The sequence below is a fragment of the Corvus kubaryi genome, unplaced genomic scaffold (genome assembly GCF_017639235.1).
Source record: "Corvus kubaryi isolate FWS band 111438036 unplaced genomic scaffold, C.kubaryi_AGA036_p1.0 37334, whole genome shotgun sequence".
Classification (NCBI taxonomy): Eukaryota; Metazoa; Chordata; class Aves; order Passeriformes; family Corvidae; genus Corvus; species Corvus kubaryi.
In genome coordinates this window covers 906,769-924,674 of record NW_024581108.1, presented here as the reverse complement: position 1 = coordinate 924,674, position 17,906 = coordinate 906,769, and the positions used below count along the sequence as shown (strand labels likewise).

Sequence of the window (17,906 nt, the reverse complement as noted above, 5' to 3'; positions counted from 1 at the left end):
GTATTAGTTCTTTTTACAGTCTTACTATTAACGCTCCGTGAAATCCCATTAGCTCTGCATATGGTGCCAGACTTGTTCTGAATGTGGGAAAGAAAGAAATGTACAGTGGTATGAATAATAAAGAGAGGCTTTCAAGTGGTTTCCACTGTGAACATTCTGAAAAAAAATATTTTCCAGAATGTAATATGTGGGGCAAGCTTTTCACAAAATTTCAATGCAAACATGCAGATATTTGTCAGCCATGTTTTCCCCCAGAGTGTGAAATCCCTTATGTACCACTATTGTTCTATGGCAGAAACATCAGGAAGATTAAGTAGCTCCTAAAAATGGAAAATTAACCAGGTCGCTTTATTGTCCAAATTGACAGAAATGCAAAAAAAACCCCCAACAAAACACGCAAACAAACAAAAACCAAACTGCATAGCTGATGCCAATAAAAAGATAAAACTTTCCTTATATTCTTGGTTCAAATATTTTAAAGTACAGGTAGAGAGGACAGTCAAAATTTGGGTGAAGTTTTCCAGAAGTTACTTGGATTTCCTGCTTCAATGATCTGACAGATCCTTTTTGAATTCCAAGAAGATTTAAGTGCCATAGTAAAAACCAGGCTCGTTTGTTAACACTTCATACAGAACACTCCAAAATGAATTAACTACTACAGAAACTTCAGACCTAATTATTTTCTACTAGATGAGTTTTGTCCAGTATTGACTCCTTAATGAGAGAGAGATCCGACAAGGAGGTTAGGAAAGCTTTTAAAAATGGAAAGAGTGATGAAGCAGGCAGGATTTAGAAGCAGACTATTCTTGGGAGGAGCTGGCTCCATTGCCATTCTCTCTTGACCCTTTAGGAGTTGCTGCCCTAGACCAGTGCATGGTTAGGAGGATTCCAGTGGGCGCTTTTCTCCTTCCCGGTCCCATGGTTCATCCATAGTCCAGTCTCTGCAGTGTCATTGGGCAATCAGGAATGGGCAGGGCCTTTCTGCATGGCTAGCATCCAGACAGGGACACATTGCTCAGGGAACCCCTCCTGCCTCTCCTCTCGAAGGACGGTGAGTCCGCTCATTTCAATAAGGCTGTGCAGGATGTTCAGGTCTCGGATCACGCTGCTGTCCAGACAGTCCAGGGTACAGCCCTCCCTGGCCACATTGTCCTTCAGAATGATAACACCATTATCCTTCAAGCCATCCTGGCACCGGATGAGAAACTCCAGGAGATCTTTATCTGTCAGATATCCTACAGATGAAAAGATGGAAAATAGATCACTATTAACTATTCAGACTCCCTCTGTACATGTCAGAACAGTGCCTTGATCTGAGTCTCCATACCCTGTTCACTGCAGAAGTTCTAGTCCTGCCAGATTTAACTATGAAATCTTGGGCAAATCAACAAGATCAATAAATACAAACTCCAATCAATATTTAGGATCCATATTGGTAGCAGCAAGAGATGTGGACAGAAGCCACTGAGGAGAGTGGAGAAAATACTGGGTGCTGAAGGGTTCTTCAATCTGGTGGTTTAAGTCATAATAAGAATCAGTGGCAGGAAGCTGGAGCCAAACAAATTCATATTGGGAATAAGTGACAACTGTTTAACAGTGTAAGCAATTACCCATTGGAAACTACCAACACTGGGGTTTACCACCTCTTGAAGTTCTCGAACCAAGTGTGGTTGAATCTCTCAAGATATGTTTTAATTGAACACAAACCACAGGCTTGGCATAAGGGTAAAGGAATGAATAGAAGAGCTTGTGATATGGAGTAGGTCAAACTAGATAATCACAGTCCCCTCTGTCTTTTATTGCTAAAAATCTCTGTAACTTTGTGTAGCACTATGTACCCACCAAAGGAGTTCTGGATCAAAGATCCAGCAAAGAGTGCTAGACCTTCCACAATGCCAGTTAAACTCCTTGTGTTACTCCATACCCCATGGGATTTTTGCAGGTATGTTTATATTTTAAAATAGTACTTTTGTCAATATGTTATTGAGATTCCGTTTCTTATCCTTCCTTCTCAAAGATCAGGACTTCTGTTACGTTAAGAACAGTGGTGTAGAGCTCAGAGAAGAGCAAAATGAGAACTCCCATGTGTGAAACATCTAACATGAATTAACAAGGACAAGTGATCAGAAACTGAATGAAAAACTTGGAAAAAAATCATCATTTGTATTTTCTACTCAAAATATTTCATTTTCTTGATGGAAGATTTAAACTTCTAGAAATGGAAGTTGTCATCAAAACCACATTCTGACATAGCATGTCAAGTTTCTTTAACCACTCCTAACAAAAAACCCTAAAAATAAAAAATCCCCAAAACCTAAAGCTGAATACCTTTCAAGATGAAGGAAAATGGTAATTTCTATATGAAATGTAAGATTGCACTTTTATTTTTTTTACAAAATGACTGCCAGGGTTCACATACTTATGCATGCATAAGACAAATCAAGATTTCATTGGCAAGATTCACTGAAGCTTTTGAACACCTAATTTGGAACTTATTTTTCTCTTGGCTTTTAGTGTAGTTTCCTAAGAAAATGAGATCTTCAAGGTGTTGCTCTCTAGCAGACAGTCCTGCCCTCGCTCTATCAAATGAACTTGTTAGCATATTTCAGCCAAATTCAAGATGGGGTAGAAGTTTGATTACTTATTAAGATCACTCCCTATTTCCTTGACATCGATGGAGAAAGAAGATTCAGATCTGTGTCTATGCTGAGAAGAGGATATGTTCCCTTAATTAGGAGCCACATATCTGACCAACACAGCCTTACACAGGTCTGAGCTCATTCATCCTCATTTTGACTTGGATTTGCTCAAAAGCTGAGGCAGGAGTTATGTTTACTGCAATGACTCATTATTAAAGAAAAGCAAAAATACAAAGGAAAATTATGCTGGTCTAAAGCAATTTGTTCAGACCGCCTCTTAAATAATTCCTTCTGCCTTCTGAAACTGCACCATGGGCACTTTGGTTCACAGATTAGGAGAAAACCTTCTTTCCACTGCAGCAGATTTTTTTTTTTTTTTTTTTGGTAAGGTACATAACCTGCATTATCTGATTGCCAGTCTGTTGCTGTAAATGCTGCAGGGTATTCACTGGGGTGGCTGCAGGAGAAGAAGCAGATATTCCTTATAAGAGGGGCTACTGTGGGACATAGCTAAGGGAACCTGTTTGATAAACATCAGTGCATGTAATAAGACATGATCTGATTTACAGGTAATGGCGATTCCACTCTGGCTTTTTTCCTGATTGTTTCCTGAAATACCTCCAAGTCTGGATAATCAGCTGACTCAGAAATCATTGTTCACAAGTGAGGCCAGCCCCGTGTTTCTCTCTGCACCACTGGTAACTAAGAAAGAGTATTCCTGCTCAAGAAAATCCACATGTAAAGCCTCCTCCTCAGCTGCACCTTTGCATGCAGGCTGCTCTCCAGGAACTGGTACTTTTCTCCAACACATGACCTGACAAAAACAACTTGATTTGTACCCACTGTGCATGTGGCTTGGGGGAACTCTCAGAAGTCTCTTGTGATGTTTTAGGAAGCAGTCCCAAAGATTTGAGAACTTCCTTTGACCACAGGCTGTCTATTCTGTGAGATGTCAGGCTAGAAGAATCACACAGAACTAACCTGAAACCCACTGAATCCAGATGACATCGTATCTTTGTGGGGCTGGTGTGAATTCCTGGAGGCTTTTGCAGTAATACATCTCCACTCTGTCCTCCTTGCCCTGCAGGTAGTTTGGGACCTCAGCCAGGAAATTCTCCATCATATCCACCAGTTCCACACTCTTGAAAACCGGCAACAGGACGTGCTTGCTGATCCGACCTATCCCAGAGCCACAGTCCAGGGCGCGGTTGGTGCCAGCTTTCCCCACCCCCTGTGGGATACAAGAAAATCATCTGAAATCTGAAAAATACCACCTGAAAAATCACAGCAAACGTGTTACCCACTACAGCCTTTAGTCCAGCCAGCCTAGTGTCTTCTCTCCTTATCTGTGCAGGGCTGTTGCAAGATTGATAAGAATCAGCACGGCTTTGGGTACCATTGTCTGAGCTGAGCTGGGCTGTCACATTCCCAGGCTGCTGCTGCTGGGACTTCTTACTGCATTTACTGCTGTACAGTAAGTTTTTGCTTGGTGTAAGAAGAGACAGAGTCTTTCACAAGCTCCTAGCTTTCTCAGAAGATCCACAGCTCTTTGTAAAGTCCTTGCAACTTCAAATATTCACACCTCAAAAGCAACTGCTTGGCTAGATAAGCCTCATTCTGCACCCTGTGAAGGCCTAATAAAAAAGGAAGCATACACCAAATACTGCATTCAGGCAGTAACTTCTGCAGCGCAGAACTCCCAAGGTGCCCACAGGCATTTCTGTAGATACATAGAATCCCTGGGATCAAAGTGCAGTTCTCAAAACAAATTGTGTTTGAACAAAGATCTTGGAGTGGTAGGTAACTTATGACAACTCAAGAAGTTTGGGCTGGAGCATATACAGAATTTCTCTTTTAGGCATAGAGACAAGAAAGATGATTGACTAGATTTTGCTTAACTGTTCCTTTTTTCTTCATAAATGTCATCTTTGGACAGAGATCAGACACAAAGAAACATGGCACAAAGGCTGTGACTATGAGAAAATAATGAGGGGCTGTAAAAGAAGCTTTATAATGAAAGCTGTATTTCACCCCTAAAGCTTCCATTCTAGCTATAAAAAGGCTCTTAAGAGCCTGCTGCTGTTCTGTAAAACAGAAATTCCAAGTCTACAAATGCACTGACTGTGGGATAGGAGCTCCCCTGGCCAAAGTTATCTGTTAAACAAATATATTAAAAGCAAATGTAAACACCTTTTCCCTGTCCCCTGGAACTGAGTGTTGAAGTGAAAGCTATGGGCCAAAGTCCCTGCGGCAACTTCAGTGCTCTCAAAGGAAATAAGCCCAGGAAGGGTCTTGCTCTTCCTGCTTATTGGGAGACCCCCCCTTTGTAATGAACCAAGCATAAATCATGTAACTCACACTTTTTTGGCCTGGCTTCAGTGGGTAATTCAGTAGATTATTAAGGTCAAAGGACAGTACTGTCAATGACATGACTATGAATAGCCCAGCCGAGCATCTGATTACACGGAGTAACTGTAGAAAGAGCACACGGCCCTCAAGGGCTCTCACCAGTCTCCAGGGCTGCTGCTCCCAATTTGTATACCCAGGAAGATTAATCTCCTGATGTGTGCAAGAGTCCACAAACCTTCAACCCTATTGGACTCTGGAGACTACCTGTTCGTAGTTAGCTGGAAAATGGGAGCCATTCCTCATCCACAGGCTGCACTTAGGAGCACATGGCTTTTACTGAGGACCAGACTAAGAAGTAACAAGGAGTTCAGGAAAGGCGAAGGAACTGTGTCTTGGATCTTTACAAGGTGGATTTCCACATTGCTGGCTGGCGCATACATACAGGTCTACACTGATGGGATTAACTAAAAATCTTTGAGAAAGCTGGTGAGAAAATCAGGATGATTTACCAAAACCATCAACAGAATTCGACAAAAAGCCAGGTATCTCCTCCAACATTTGTGTTTCACAGAATCGACAGCCACAGGACCTTGCTCAAAACAGGGAATTCATCTCCCATGATACATCACAGCAAGGACCTCCAATGACACATCTCCGTGTGCCATTGAGAAGAAGGAAAGGGAACAGTCATGGGAGATGAAGTTCGATCCCACACTTCGCTGGCTGAAAAGGAGCGAGAGCTTCGGGCAGTCAGTTGAGAACCCCTGTGAAACACCACAGGTCCATTTGTAATGAAAATGTTGACATAATTCCATGTTCAGCTAATATATTTTCAGTTTGGAAGTGCTCAGGGCTTTGACAGAGTATTAACATTTTCTTTGGAAGGCAAACATTTTCCCAAAAGTCTAATTGAGTTGAAAATCAGACTCCTTATTTAAAAAAACAGTATAAGTGAAAACTGTAAGCCAGAACAGGCTTCAAAATTTAAGACTGACTGCTCCTCTGACTATTTGCTTCCCATTACTCAGAATCACTGTCCTTTAGGACACATATACACCCCAAGATTGTTCTGTAAAGCTGAATAGGGCACTCATAAATTTCATTCGGAATAAAAGAGCTGTGGGATATGTTCCTGGGGCTACTTCAGGTCTTGGAAGAGCAGGAAGGCAGCGAAGCTAAGCAGGACAAAAAAAAGGAATCAGAGTTCAAGAAACAGATAAAAATCACAGTGGTTTTCCTTCTAAATAAATTTTAAAAGAGCATGTTTTCAACAACATCTCTTCTATCACCCTGACCAAACAGGAGAAAAATCACTTTCAAGATGTTTTCATTCAGCAAGTGACCAATCATGCAGGTGAGTTGGGGGCAAGAAAGGGATAAAGCATTTAGGGCAGAGAGGGAGCTGTAAAGTCAATATAATCTCCATCTGTATAATTTTACACACCTACAGCTCACACCTGATCCTGAATTAATGCTTTCTTTGTTTTTTTTAATTTTCTTTTTTACTCGCTACCTCCAGATTAGGCGCTTGGAAACACAGTGTCTGTGTGGACATCAAGGCATTAGCACACTGCCATAAATATGCAGGGCTGTAGCTCTGCTGATAACCCTTCCCCATGGCTGTACCTGAGACAGCCTTGAGCTTGTCTGCACAGCACTGTTGGCTCAAGCCATGTTGCTTTTGGTTTGAGTTCTGCCCACACACACATAAAACCTCTTAACTCGAACACAGTGGCACTTTCAACTCTGTTTGACTTGCCTGGGAAGGAGACAGGCTAAAATATAAGTAAAGTCCTTAGTCCTTTCTGTAATTCCTTCCATGTGCCCAGGCAAGATAAATTCTCCAATGGTAAAGAAATCTGTAGCTCAGTTTACAGTGGTGCTAAGAATCATGCTAAGAAATGCCATACCTGAAGGTATGCAACATCAGTCATGTAAGGGAAATGTCACTGTGTGGCATTTCCACGCCAGCCAAACTAACTCAAGAGGAGTAATTTGAGTGGAACCGGGCAACTAGTTTTTTTTTTTAGGGAACACTGGTTTTGCCAGAATATAAAGTTTTAGATGAATAAAACTCTCTGTGAAATTGGTATTTCAAATCTAGAGAATAGTTTTAGCCAAAAAAACATGGGAAAGAATGTTGAAAATGTCAAAGTACTTCTTTTTTCATAACTTTCAAGGAAAAAAGAAACCAAACTTGTCAACTTTTCATTTCTAAAGAGCATTTTTTATTTTGGAGCTAACTTGAACTCTTGAAAACAAAGGGAGAAGTTTTTCAGAGGGTGAAACAATAAAAAATTGTTCAGTTGATCTGAAACTAATTTTCCTAGTTTCCAATTTTCTTAAACTTCTCTTAAAAAAAGAGAAAGTATATTAGAGCAATTGGTTTTTTCTATCTTGATCACCCTATTGGTTAAAAAAAATATTCATAGAGCCATAAACTTGGAAAGACAATTCATTAGCTTTATTATAAAGTCACTGCTGCAGAAAGACACTAAATATTTGTATCTGGTTGAGCAGGATTCCAATTTCAGTCATAAGAAAGGAAAATAAACCACAAATAGCATAATCAATTGACTGCATCTCAAGAGAGGCTTTAACAAACTAAATCAGAATTAGCAAAAAGTGCAGACTCCTTTGTGTTCCTTTTTTATTTTTTGTCTTGTTTGATCTTGGCCATTCAGAGTATCCTTTCTATCCCTGGCTAATTATAGGAGTAGGAGTTCTGCTCTGGAGTATTTTGTATCTGTCATCACACCTGATGCATTGGGTATGATTCCTCTTTCATATGTGAAACTCTCTTACAGACTGTACTTCTTTCCTTTTTGGGTCTTGGAGAGGAGAAGGTGTAACAGTGTGACACAGACCTGCTGCAGGAAACTGCATCTATGTGATGTCTAGGCAGGGTGAAATCTTCCCCTGAGTACACACTTATGTACCACTTGAATTCCCCAAATGTCCTTAAATCAAGACTTAAATAAAATTTAAGGAATGTGCCTCGACTGCATTTCATTTTTTTCTGAAAATGCCATTTTCAGAAATGTCATTCAGAAAACATCAGGTTCATCTCCTTACTGAACCTCCTTTTTTATTTTCACATTTTGTGTTTGTTGACAGCATGATACAGTGAGGCTCTGAGAAGCCTTTTTTGCATCAGCATTAATACAAATGACTGTTGATACTAAAAAATGCAGCCATTCACTTGTGTTTTGCTGACTCACAGCCCCAAAGTCTCCCTCTATCAGGTACAGCAAACTTTGCCATCACTTGGCCTTCACTGCTCTGCATGATTTCTATCTGTTGTCAAGCCACACTCATTTTCCATCCCAATCCATTTAAACTGTGCCTTTTTTATTTCCATCCACAACATCTAATTAACCTATTGAGCTTTCTTCCCACAGTGGATCATTAAGGCTAAAAAAAAGTTATCTGGCTATCCCAAATTTGTACATTTGAGAAGGAAATTAAAGATCTATGGTAGCATTATATAGAACTAGTCATTTTGTCAGCAGGAGAACTTAACAAATTTGTTTTGCTGTAGTTTTGTGGATTCTTTAACATTTAATACTGTTATCGAGCTGTTTAGTGGGCTCTTTCCCTGGGAGGAGGGAAGGGCAGTCAGAAAACCATCAGACCACACTTCTAAAGATTTTCAGATTTCCAAAGACGCATTTAGGACTCAACAGGATTTCCAGAAACCTAAGGACCAAAGTGATACTGCTCTTAAAATCCCACTTGGCATCTCCTCACAATTCAGGTCAAAGCAGACCTTTGAAGATGTTTACAGACCTTTAGTAATCTGCCTGAAAAGGTGTTCAGTGACACTGGAATATTTAAGGAAAAATATTATGCCTAGTGTGTAACTTATTCTATATAATTCCAGTGTGTGGGATATGGGGGGGTTTGTTGCAACATTCTCAGAAATGTCTATGAATAGACAAACCAGAAACTGGGCATTCAGTCTCATCTAGTTTCCCAAATGGACTGCAGGAATTTTCACAGACAAATCTGCCACTGAAGCCAACAAAGATTTTATCATGAAAGGTCCCAGTCCTGCACTGAGAATTAATCCCTCACCCAGACCCAGCTACAAGAACTCCTTGCACAATCCTCATTGCAGCTTTGGAGAATTAGGAAAGGAAGTAAAACAGGTAAATAATGATGTAAGACCAGGCAAAATGTGCATTCATGCTGATGCATGACCTGGGAGAACACAACTAGACCCAACAACAGTGGTGACCTGTGACTGCGAATCAAATGTGACACATGGTGCCACTTAAATTAGATGTGGCTGGACACCGTGCACATAATTTTTGACACATCCACTGCTTCTTGCAGAAGATGAGATTAAATGACTCACCCCAACAAACTTCCTGAGAAATTCCCGGGAGGATTCAACATCTGTGTTGGAGAGCTCGATGTAGTCTCCCATCATTCCTTCTTCCGTGGCAGGCACCTCCCGGTAGAAGTGTTTGGCCCTGGCATAGAACTGCATCTCCCCATTGATGACTTGACTTGTCAGAGCGTAAAGTTTCACTGCAAGCAGATAAATCACTATTTTATTGTTACTGACAGGTATTTCTGGCTTAGTTAATTGCTCTGGAGGCACAATGACGAAGATCTATGAACTTCAGTTGAGCCTTCAAAACACCAAATCTGTTTCTAAAGCAAAGGTGGAACGAAAGGTGTTGGATTAAATCCTACAAGACCTTGAAGGGATCCAGCCCTCAGGCAAATTCGGTGCTTTCCAGGTTCAGAAGTCATTTTCAAACACTACATTTTCATGTCAGTGAAAAATCACTTCAGGTTTGAGTTGAACATGCATGCCAAGGACAGCAAGGGGTCTGATTTTTCCTGGAAAAGCTGTGGGCAGCATTTACTACTATGCAGGGTCATCATTTCTACTATCACTGACCTAACTGTTGTGCAGATTTCCAGATAAGCTTTCCAGCTATTGACAGCTGCATGAAGAGTGCACCAGGAAGAGAGTGGATGAATGAGGCACTTGCTCTGGTTTATTTTTAGTGATACTGTACGGTCTGTGGCAATGCAAGTAAGCTGAACCAAGGAGCAGATGCTAGTCTCAGGCCTAAATGAGTACGCAGAGGGGACACAATTTAGAAGAGACAGTCCTAAACTGTCACAGGTCAAGGGGCAAGGTAATCAGTGGGTGATATACTGAAAGGTTCCTGTGTGCCAGAGGCTTGGATGTTTCTTTTCATTTCTTGGCTACATTGCTGGTAACATACAGCAGTCAGTAGTTTGAAGCTGTTTTATTAAAACCTGTGAGTTCTGCTGAATAAAGGGCTATTTTGCCCTGTTCTTTAAAAACTGACATCTATCCTCCACATCCTGGGTTTTTCTGTACATGATGTGCATCAGCATATCAAAAGTAGTTGTTTTGCAGCTCAAAAGTTTGGATTCAGGCAGGCTGTAAATTTTGCTTGGAAATCATCACCCCTGAGTGCCTCATGTGTGCATACAAGTGTCCAGGCATTCTCCTGTGTGTATGACAGACCCTCCACCAAAAACACAACTCCAAGCCTGACAGTGAAAGCCAAGCAAAGAGGAAGGACAGAGTCACACTAGGAGCAAGCCTTTGCAAGCACTGCCTTGCAGTGTGAGACCAGCTCTCTGCTGCAGGTTCCCAGCGCGCTCAAGGCACTGGAAATGATCCAGCAACAAACACCTTTTGAGTTCATAACAGAAGTGAGGGAGAGCTCCCTGGCAGCTGCATGCACAGAAAGACCAGGGGGCAGTGCTTTGTCACAGCATCTTTAAAATTCAACGGAAGCACTGCCAGCTGCTGCTGGGAAGGGGCTGAATAGGCCGTGCCTTGCTTATGCAGGCTGGGGAGCAGGAATTATGCCCTCCACACAGAGGATGACAGTAAGACCAAAGGCCCTGAATATAAGCCTGGAATGTACTTAATTGAGGGCAAGCAAGCTCAGCAGGGAATGATAAGTGTGTGCCAGCCCATCCTCAGCAGGAGAGTGACATTTTGGAGGCTAATGAGGGGGGGGGACAAAGGAAATAGGACGGGGAATAACTACCACCAAGGACCACTCGGAACAGAATAGTGCTATTGGGTTACATATAAGCAGCATGCCCAGCATATCCCTCATCCAACAAAAGCAGTATTACCAGCCCTTCTTGTCATCACCTGCTTAAGTCAACTGCTGAACGGATACTATTAAAGCTTTAATCCATTACACATTTATGTTATGCCTGAGAAATTTATATCACAAGAAGCACTGAGCCCAGCAAGGGTCAAACCTGGGAGTTTTACACACTCCACTGATTATATTCACATACTCAGAAGAAACCATTTAGCTGAAGAAATTAATATGAAGGGGGCAGCAACCAATCCGCAGCACAGTTTGGTCAGGGTGGCTCTCGGAGCCTGGGAAAAAGACTCCATCAGTGGCTGTGATTTTTCCAGTAAGGGATCCCTATCCTTCTCCAGAAGTGGCACCATCTTGTCTTCTCTGCATCTCCTTTAGCTCCATTTCAGAGGTCAGCCTGTCTGCTGAACAGAACTGAATCCCTGCATGTTGGCTTTGCGAGATCCTCTATATAAGAATCCAGTGATGATTCCAGGGGTTGTTTAACAGACCTCTCAAGGGACAGTGATTTATCCCATTTTGCTAGATTGAAAGGAGAGGCATTTACAGGCTGTCTGCACACCAGGACAGCATGAAAAACAAATATTCAGAGTCCTTCTACTCAAAACATAACCCTGACCTGAGGCAACACATGGGGACGATATGCTGTTCAGAATATCAGATCTGGTGTGTGTGCTCTCACATTTCTTGCTCAGAACCAGTATCAGGCTTGCAGAATTCCTGCCAGGACTTGCATGCACACACCAGCTGATTGCAGCTCCTCCTGGGCCATCCGGGGCCCCAGAGCTCTGCCCTACATGCTGATATCCGAAACCAGCTCTGGGTGAGCATCCACAGGGACTTCTCTATGCATTAAACTGTGCAAAGATGTTTTTATGCATGTCTCCCACCCCAGGGCATGCAAAGACACGGGCCAATGCAAAGAATGGCACTGTACCCAAAGTTTTCTCCTGTGGACCCATAGCCTCACTCGTACAAGTGTCAGATCTAGAGGGATGATTTCCATCTCTTGCTCCCTCAGTGTTGCTCCTCCCTCTCAGGAATTTGCAGCACTGCCAACTCTCCCAATGTACAACCCAGTTTTCTAGACACAGTCAATCAACCTTACCTCTGATCTGCCTCGCAGCTGTACCTGGCATGCAGGCTCCAGCAGCAGAACCACAGGGTTCTGCATCTCAAGAGAGGACAGGCTTTAACAAACTAAATCTGAATTAGAAAAAGGTGCAGGCTCGTTTCTGTTCCTTTTTTTGTTTGCCAGCTTGCAAGAACGTACCCCAAAAGAGAAGCGCCACATATCCTTGGTGGCCGTCAGTGTTGCAGCTGTGCCTCCCCTTCATCCAGGACCTGCCTAGCCAGAGGCATCTCCCTTTCCATGACCCATGTGGGACTATCTCATGCATCAGGAAATGAAATACTTGTGGGGCCTGCTATGGGTACACAGCCTGCCTTCAATGAACTTCGTGAAGCAGGGCATAAGCAGGATAGGACGACGCAGGCTGCAAGTTCCTCAGATATCACAGGGCAGGCAGCTGTCTAACACATGAGGTTTTCAGTGTTAGGGCAGGTAACTTGCAAGATTAAAGGTCAGAAATGTGCTTCCAGTAAAGAAGAAACTTTTTCATGGCACACTTGTCCCTCAGCTGAATCTGCTGGCAAGTCCCCAAGCAGAGATGGTTGAAGCAAACCCACTGCTCAAGCAGGCTGAGGGCACAAATGGATACCCTAAAGGTCACTCCAGTCATGGGACATTAATCATTTTCAGTCACTGCAAACACAGTCTCAATGCAGAGTGGTGATCTATGGCTGAATGCCAACCAATGTGGACTAGACAAACTATCCACCTGAGCCTTTTGCCCTGCAAAGTTCAAAACATTCTCTCTCATATTTTCTTATGGATCAGTTAAAAATGTTGTTTTCCAGTGCATCTCATCTAAATTTCTAAAGAAATGGACCACTTAATACATAAGACCTAGTGCAATCCCAACCTGATGTACACTGACTTACAGTTCTTGACTGCAGGGTTTCCTCAGCTAAATTTCCCTGGCAGAAATAAATGTTGCAAGCAATTTTTATAAGTTTTTATTTGTGAACATTATTTTGTGGCTCCAGTTGCTTTCTGCAAGATACTGAACTAATTCCAGTTTGGCTGAGTGCTCCCTTTTAGATGCAACATCTGCTTTGTGCATCAGCTGGAAAATAGTTATCTGCATGGATGGTAGAATCTACCTCTCTACTGTGGTCTGAGCACCATGTAAATTCTGTTTTATAGAGGATGAACATCATCCCACCCCCAAAGCAGATTTTACTTACAGCCACGTGCCTCACACACAAGAGTATTTGTCTCCAGGGATGGATCATCTCAGTTTTCCACTGCAGATCTCAGCCCAGTGGCACCGAGTCCCACAGCCCATGTAAACACATGCATAATTTCCAGCACCAGAGTAGCTCCATTAAAGTCCACTGGGCTTAAGGGCTCTCACACACATTTAAGTACATTTTTGGATCAGGGCCTAAAGTTACTCATGTCTTTTATTTATAAATGTTACCCTGGTCTGTAAAAGTGACATGTTTCTCTTAACAGGCTGTGATACCAGATACGCTCAGCTCCTAAGTAAACATTCCTAGAAGTGCTCCACCACTGAACCCAGCAGTGGAGTGGGGGTAGTGTGGAGTTAGCAGAGTTTGAAGGAAGCTTTGGACCTTGCTGACCCTGGGCAGCACTGCAAGATTCGATGTGAGTCTTGGTTTCAGTGTTATTACTCATAAGTAGGGATAAGCACATGCTCATCTTCCCTGCTAGGTCACAGTGTTGCTCTAGTCCTTTAACACTGTTTACACAGAGATACCTGGCTCTAGTCTTGAAGCCTGAGAAGTTCAGCTCATTTCTGCTCTGTTCCACTCTGAACTGAGATGGAAACTGTCATTATGCAGAGGTGTTCGGACCTGCCACATTCTGTCCTCTCCATCACAGAGAGCACTGGATCACAGGAAAGTTGAAAGGCACCTAAGGAAGTCTCTGGTCCAAACTGCTGCTCAAAACAAGGACAGACATGATGTCAGAGAGGTTCATCAGGGTTTAGACAGCTGGGTTTAGAAAGCCTCCAGTGATGGAGAATTGTACAACTTCCCTGAGCAACCTGTTCCAATGCCTGACTGCACATAAAAAGATTTTTTCCTTATAGCCAGTCTGGGCTACTTTTGTTTTGATTTATGGCCACCGGCCCTTGTCCTCATGCCTCATACAACTGTGCAGATCTTAGCTCCATCTTATTCATTACCTTCTTGGAGGTACTAGCAGGATGATATTTGGTCTCTCTTCTGGCTGAACATGCCCCATTCCCTTTGTCTGTCTTCACAGGGCATGTGCTCCATTTCCCTCACCACACTGGGGGGCTTCCAACTCATTCCATGTCATTTCCTGCACTGGGAGTCAAGACTCTACACATATGATCTAATGACTGCTGTAGAAAAGGGGATCATCACTTCCCTCAGTCAATTAGCTATGCTTTTTTTAATCCATTCTGGGATACTGTTGGCTGCCTTTACTTCCAGGACATTCAGCTGCTTCCTACCAAAACCCCACCAGCTGGGCCACTCCCTGGCCAGACACTGATCAGTCTGTGGTGTTGTTGCCAAGGGTTTTTCCTATCCAGGTACACAACCTGGCATTTGGGTTTGAATTTCAGTGGACTTGAATGGCACTAGGTTCCTACTGTCCCTTTCCTCCAGTCTATTTAGGTGCCTCTGGATGGCAGTCCTGACTTGAAGCTTGTGGGCAAATCCTGCCAGTTGGCTGCAATCTCTGAATGTGATGATAAAACAGTCCTTCAGCTCCTCCTGGTTATTGATAAAGATGGCAGGGGAGTTGAAACCAGATGAACTTTAAGGTCCCTTCCAGCCCAAACCATTCTATGGTTCTAAACAGGACAGGTCCCAGGACAGCTCCTCATAGGATTCCACTGAGTTCAAGATTTGACCACAACTTTCTGAGCCAATCACCCAAACATTTTTTACCCACCTGACTGTCCCCCTATCCAGACCCTGACATCATAGCAGGATGCGAAGTTCCCTGGATGTGTATTCACAGCATATGAACTACTCCACCTGTCCTCGTGCCCACTTTTACTTCATGACAATAACCATGGAGTAAGAGACATGATGCATGTTCACATGAAGGCTGGGCTCACAGTCCATCTTCCATGGAGTCAAAGTAATTTGGATAAGCTGGCAATAAGCTTGTAAGCTCCTTAGTTAAGTTTTATGAGTCAGGTCATGGAAAGCCTGGCAGAGGGGACCTTTGGTCTGATAGAAATATTTTACAAAGCCTGTTGGCTAGGAATGGAAATTCAAATAAAATTCAGACAAGAAATAAAATATAGTTTTATGAGTGAAGCAATTAGGCCTGGAAACAGCTGAATGGTGACTGATGGATTCTCAGCCCTTTGAAACACTTAAACTAATGTATTTCTGTGTTCATAAAAACATACTGGGACCCAGAAAAGTTACAAGCACAATGCTGGAATTTTTACATGAAATTCTAAATTAGATGGTCATAATGGTACCTTCTAACCTTAAAATGATGTAGTGGTACTTACATCAGCAGTAGGAAATCCTGCTCAGTTTCTAGTAAGTTGTGTTTATTTTCAAAACAAATGAAAGAATAACATTTTCATGGACTTCATGAGATTCCATCAACCTGTAATTGACTTCCCTTCCTTTCCATCTTTCCTTTCTTTCCATTGTTCACAGGTACCTACCACTAGAGATAGGAGTATTTATCTTCCATGTTTCATTTTAAATAGCTGCAGATACTGCTGCATTTAAAAAGCCACATTAAAAATACTAAGATGTCATGGAAATGTTTTTTCTCTTTACGGGATTCATGAATTCTACCCTTTGAGCAGAGTAATCACTGGCATCTGTACAGTTCACACAAACAGGTAAGATAATCCTTTTGCCTAAATGGATCATTTAATTAGAAAGGAACCCCCAAGAATTCACTTAAACAGATTGCACAGACTAATCCTTCCCATCTTAAAATTCCTACAGTTCTGACATGGAATGTAGGCTGAATAATTCTGCTTAAAACATGACATACAGACTCAAGTCAAATCTACTTTTTGGCTTTATTACCACTGGGAAATTTTGTTTCTTATTCAGGGTCAAATTTTCATAAGAAATGAATATTTTCTACATCTTAGAGAAAAAACAAACAAAAACCTCCAAAAACCCCAAACCCTCTTGCCATTTTGTACCAGAGGCTGTTATTGAAATTTGTCTATAAAAATTTTTTTGGAAGTGTTTTCCTCCCAGAGAACAAACAGTAGGTTAGACAGTCTGCTGCAGGGATCTGCGTAACAAAGACTCTCGAAAAAAAAATTTCAATCACTACCTTTCAAATCACTACCTTCACTTGTCCAAAACAATACAAACACCAGAGCTAAGGACACCCAGAATGACAACAAAACAGGTATCAGGCCAAAGAAAGAATGGCCTGCCAGCTCTGCTAGTTTTGCATTTGTCCTTCCAAGTTCCAAACAGGTCAAAGCATGTTTTACTCAAATGATGGCAAAAAAAGGAAAAGTCACCCAGAAAACAAACTACTCATTCACTCTTGCAGTCTTACCCTTTCCTTCCTCTAAGAATCTGTGGAGTATTTAGGTGAAACAACAGGGTACTGAACTAGAGGGAGTTGAGAGACATAGTTCCAAACTCTTCATGGAGCATTGTAGTCTCTCGAGCTGGGCTTCTCAAAACCACTACTCTCCTCACTGTCAGGAACGTGTCTGCCCTCCGCCATCTGACACCATCCATCTTTGCAGAGCACAGTCACACACACACACGGACACTCCTGCCCCAGCTACTCACCCAGAGGAAGCTTTTCCAGCAGATAAAGGTAACACTTAAAGAAGTCATTTTGGATCGCCTTGTGCAAGACAAAGGACATGCTGTGCCGACAGAGTTCTTCGTCTGTCTTGTGCCAGCGTGACTTAAAGGCCAAATGTGCTGCTTTATAGGCCATGATGAAGATTTTTTTTGGTGAAAGTGGACAGCTCTTGTGGCTGGTGTTCTCTGGAGGACCTGTCCTTCCGAGGAGGCAGAGGCAGTGTCATTTAAATTGTGGCAATGTGCTGTCATTCTATATTGGGATGTGTGGCAAGGGGTGGAGGCGGGTGAGAGGGGAGTGAGAAATGCTGGATCTTGGCACTGGCTCACAGTTATCCCTGGAGTGTTGCCTTCTGAAACAAGCAGGTGCTGGAAAGTGAAAAAAAAAATCCACCAGGAAATTGCTTAGCCAGGGTAAAAGTATATCTACTCCAAAAAGGAGTGGCTTAAATTCAATTCCACTTTTCCTGATCTTTTCAGCTTTCACTTCGAAGGAACTCAGATATTATCCAGAATGTCCGTCTTATATCTTGCAGGGTGATTTTGTTTCTGTGTCTCTCCCCCACTATTAGTTCTACAGTCCAGGGCACTCAAAAGGAAGGCCAGAAGACAGAGCATGGATGTGCTTCTACACAAACTGTGAATCCTACTAAACTGTGATCATAGCAAGCAAAGAGAGAAAGCAACTGATTCAAGCATCATGTTTTGTCTCTGTGTGTGACAGGGCAAGTCACAATCTATGTCTGGGTTCATTTAACCTGTTTAAAGGGTACAGATTACCTCATCATCAGGGACTAAATGGAAGGAATTGCTGTCTGGTAACACAGGAATGGTAAAGTCAGGGAAGGATAGGAGCTTTTTGCTTTAGTTAACAAAATACAGAAGAGCAAAAAGAGATAAACTGCCT

The 17,906-nt window shown here is 42.4% G+C and overlaps 1 protein-coding gene across 1 annotated transcript; it reads right to left on the bottom strand.

The window, feature by feature from the left end:
- Positions 1–435: 435 nt before the first annotated feature.
- NTMT2 (N-terminal Xaa-Pro-Lys N-methyltransferase 2) lies at positions 436–17,168 on the bottom strand. The gene is made up of 4 exons (XM_042031067.1): positions 16,982–17,168; positions 9,349–9,524; positions 3,621–3,870; positions 436–1,235 (listed from the first exon to the last, which is right to left on the bottom strand). Exons 1-4 carry the CDS (start codon positions 17,133–17,135, stop codon positions 961–963), a joined length of 855 nt encoding a protein of 284 aa, XP_041887001.1. The 5' UTR covers positions 17,136–17,168; the 3' UTR covers positions 436–960.
- Between the last annotated feature and the right edge of the window lie 738 nt (positions 17,169–17,906).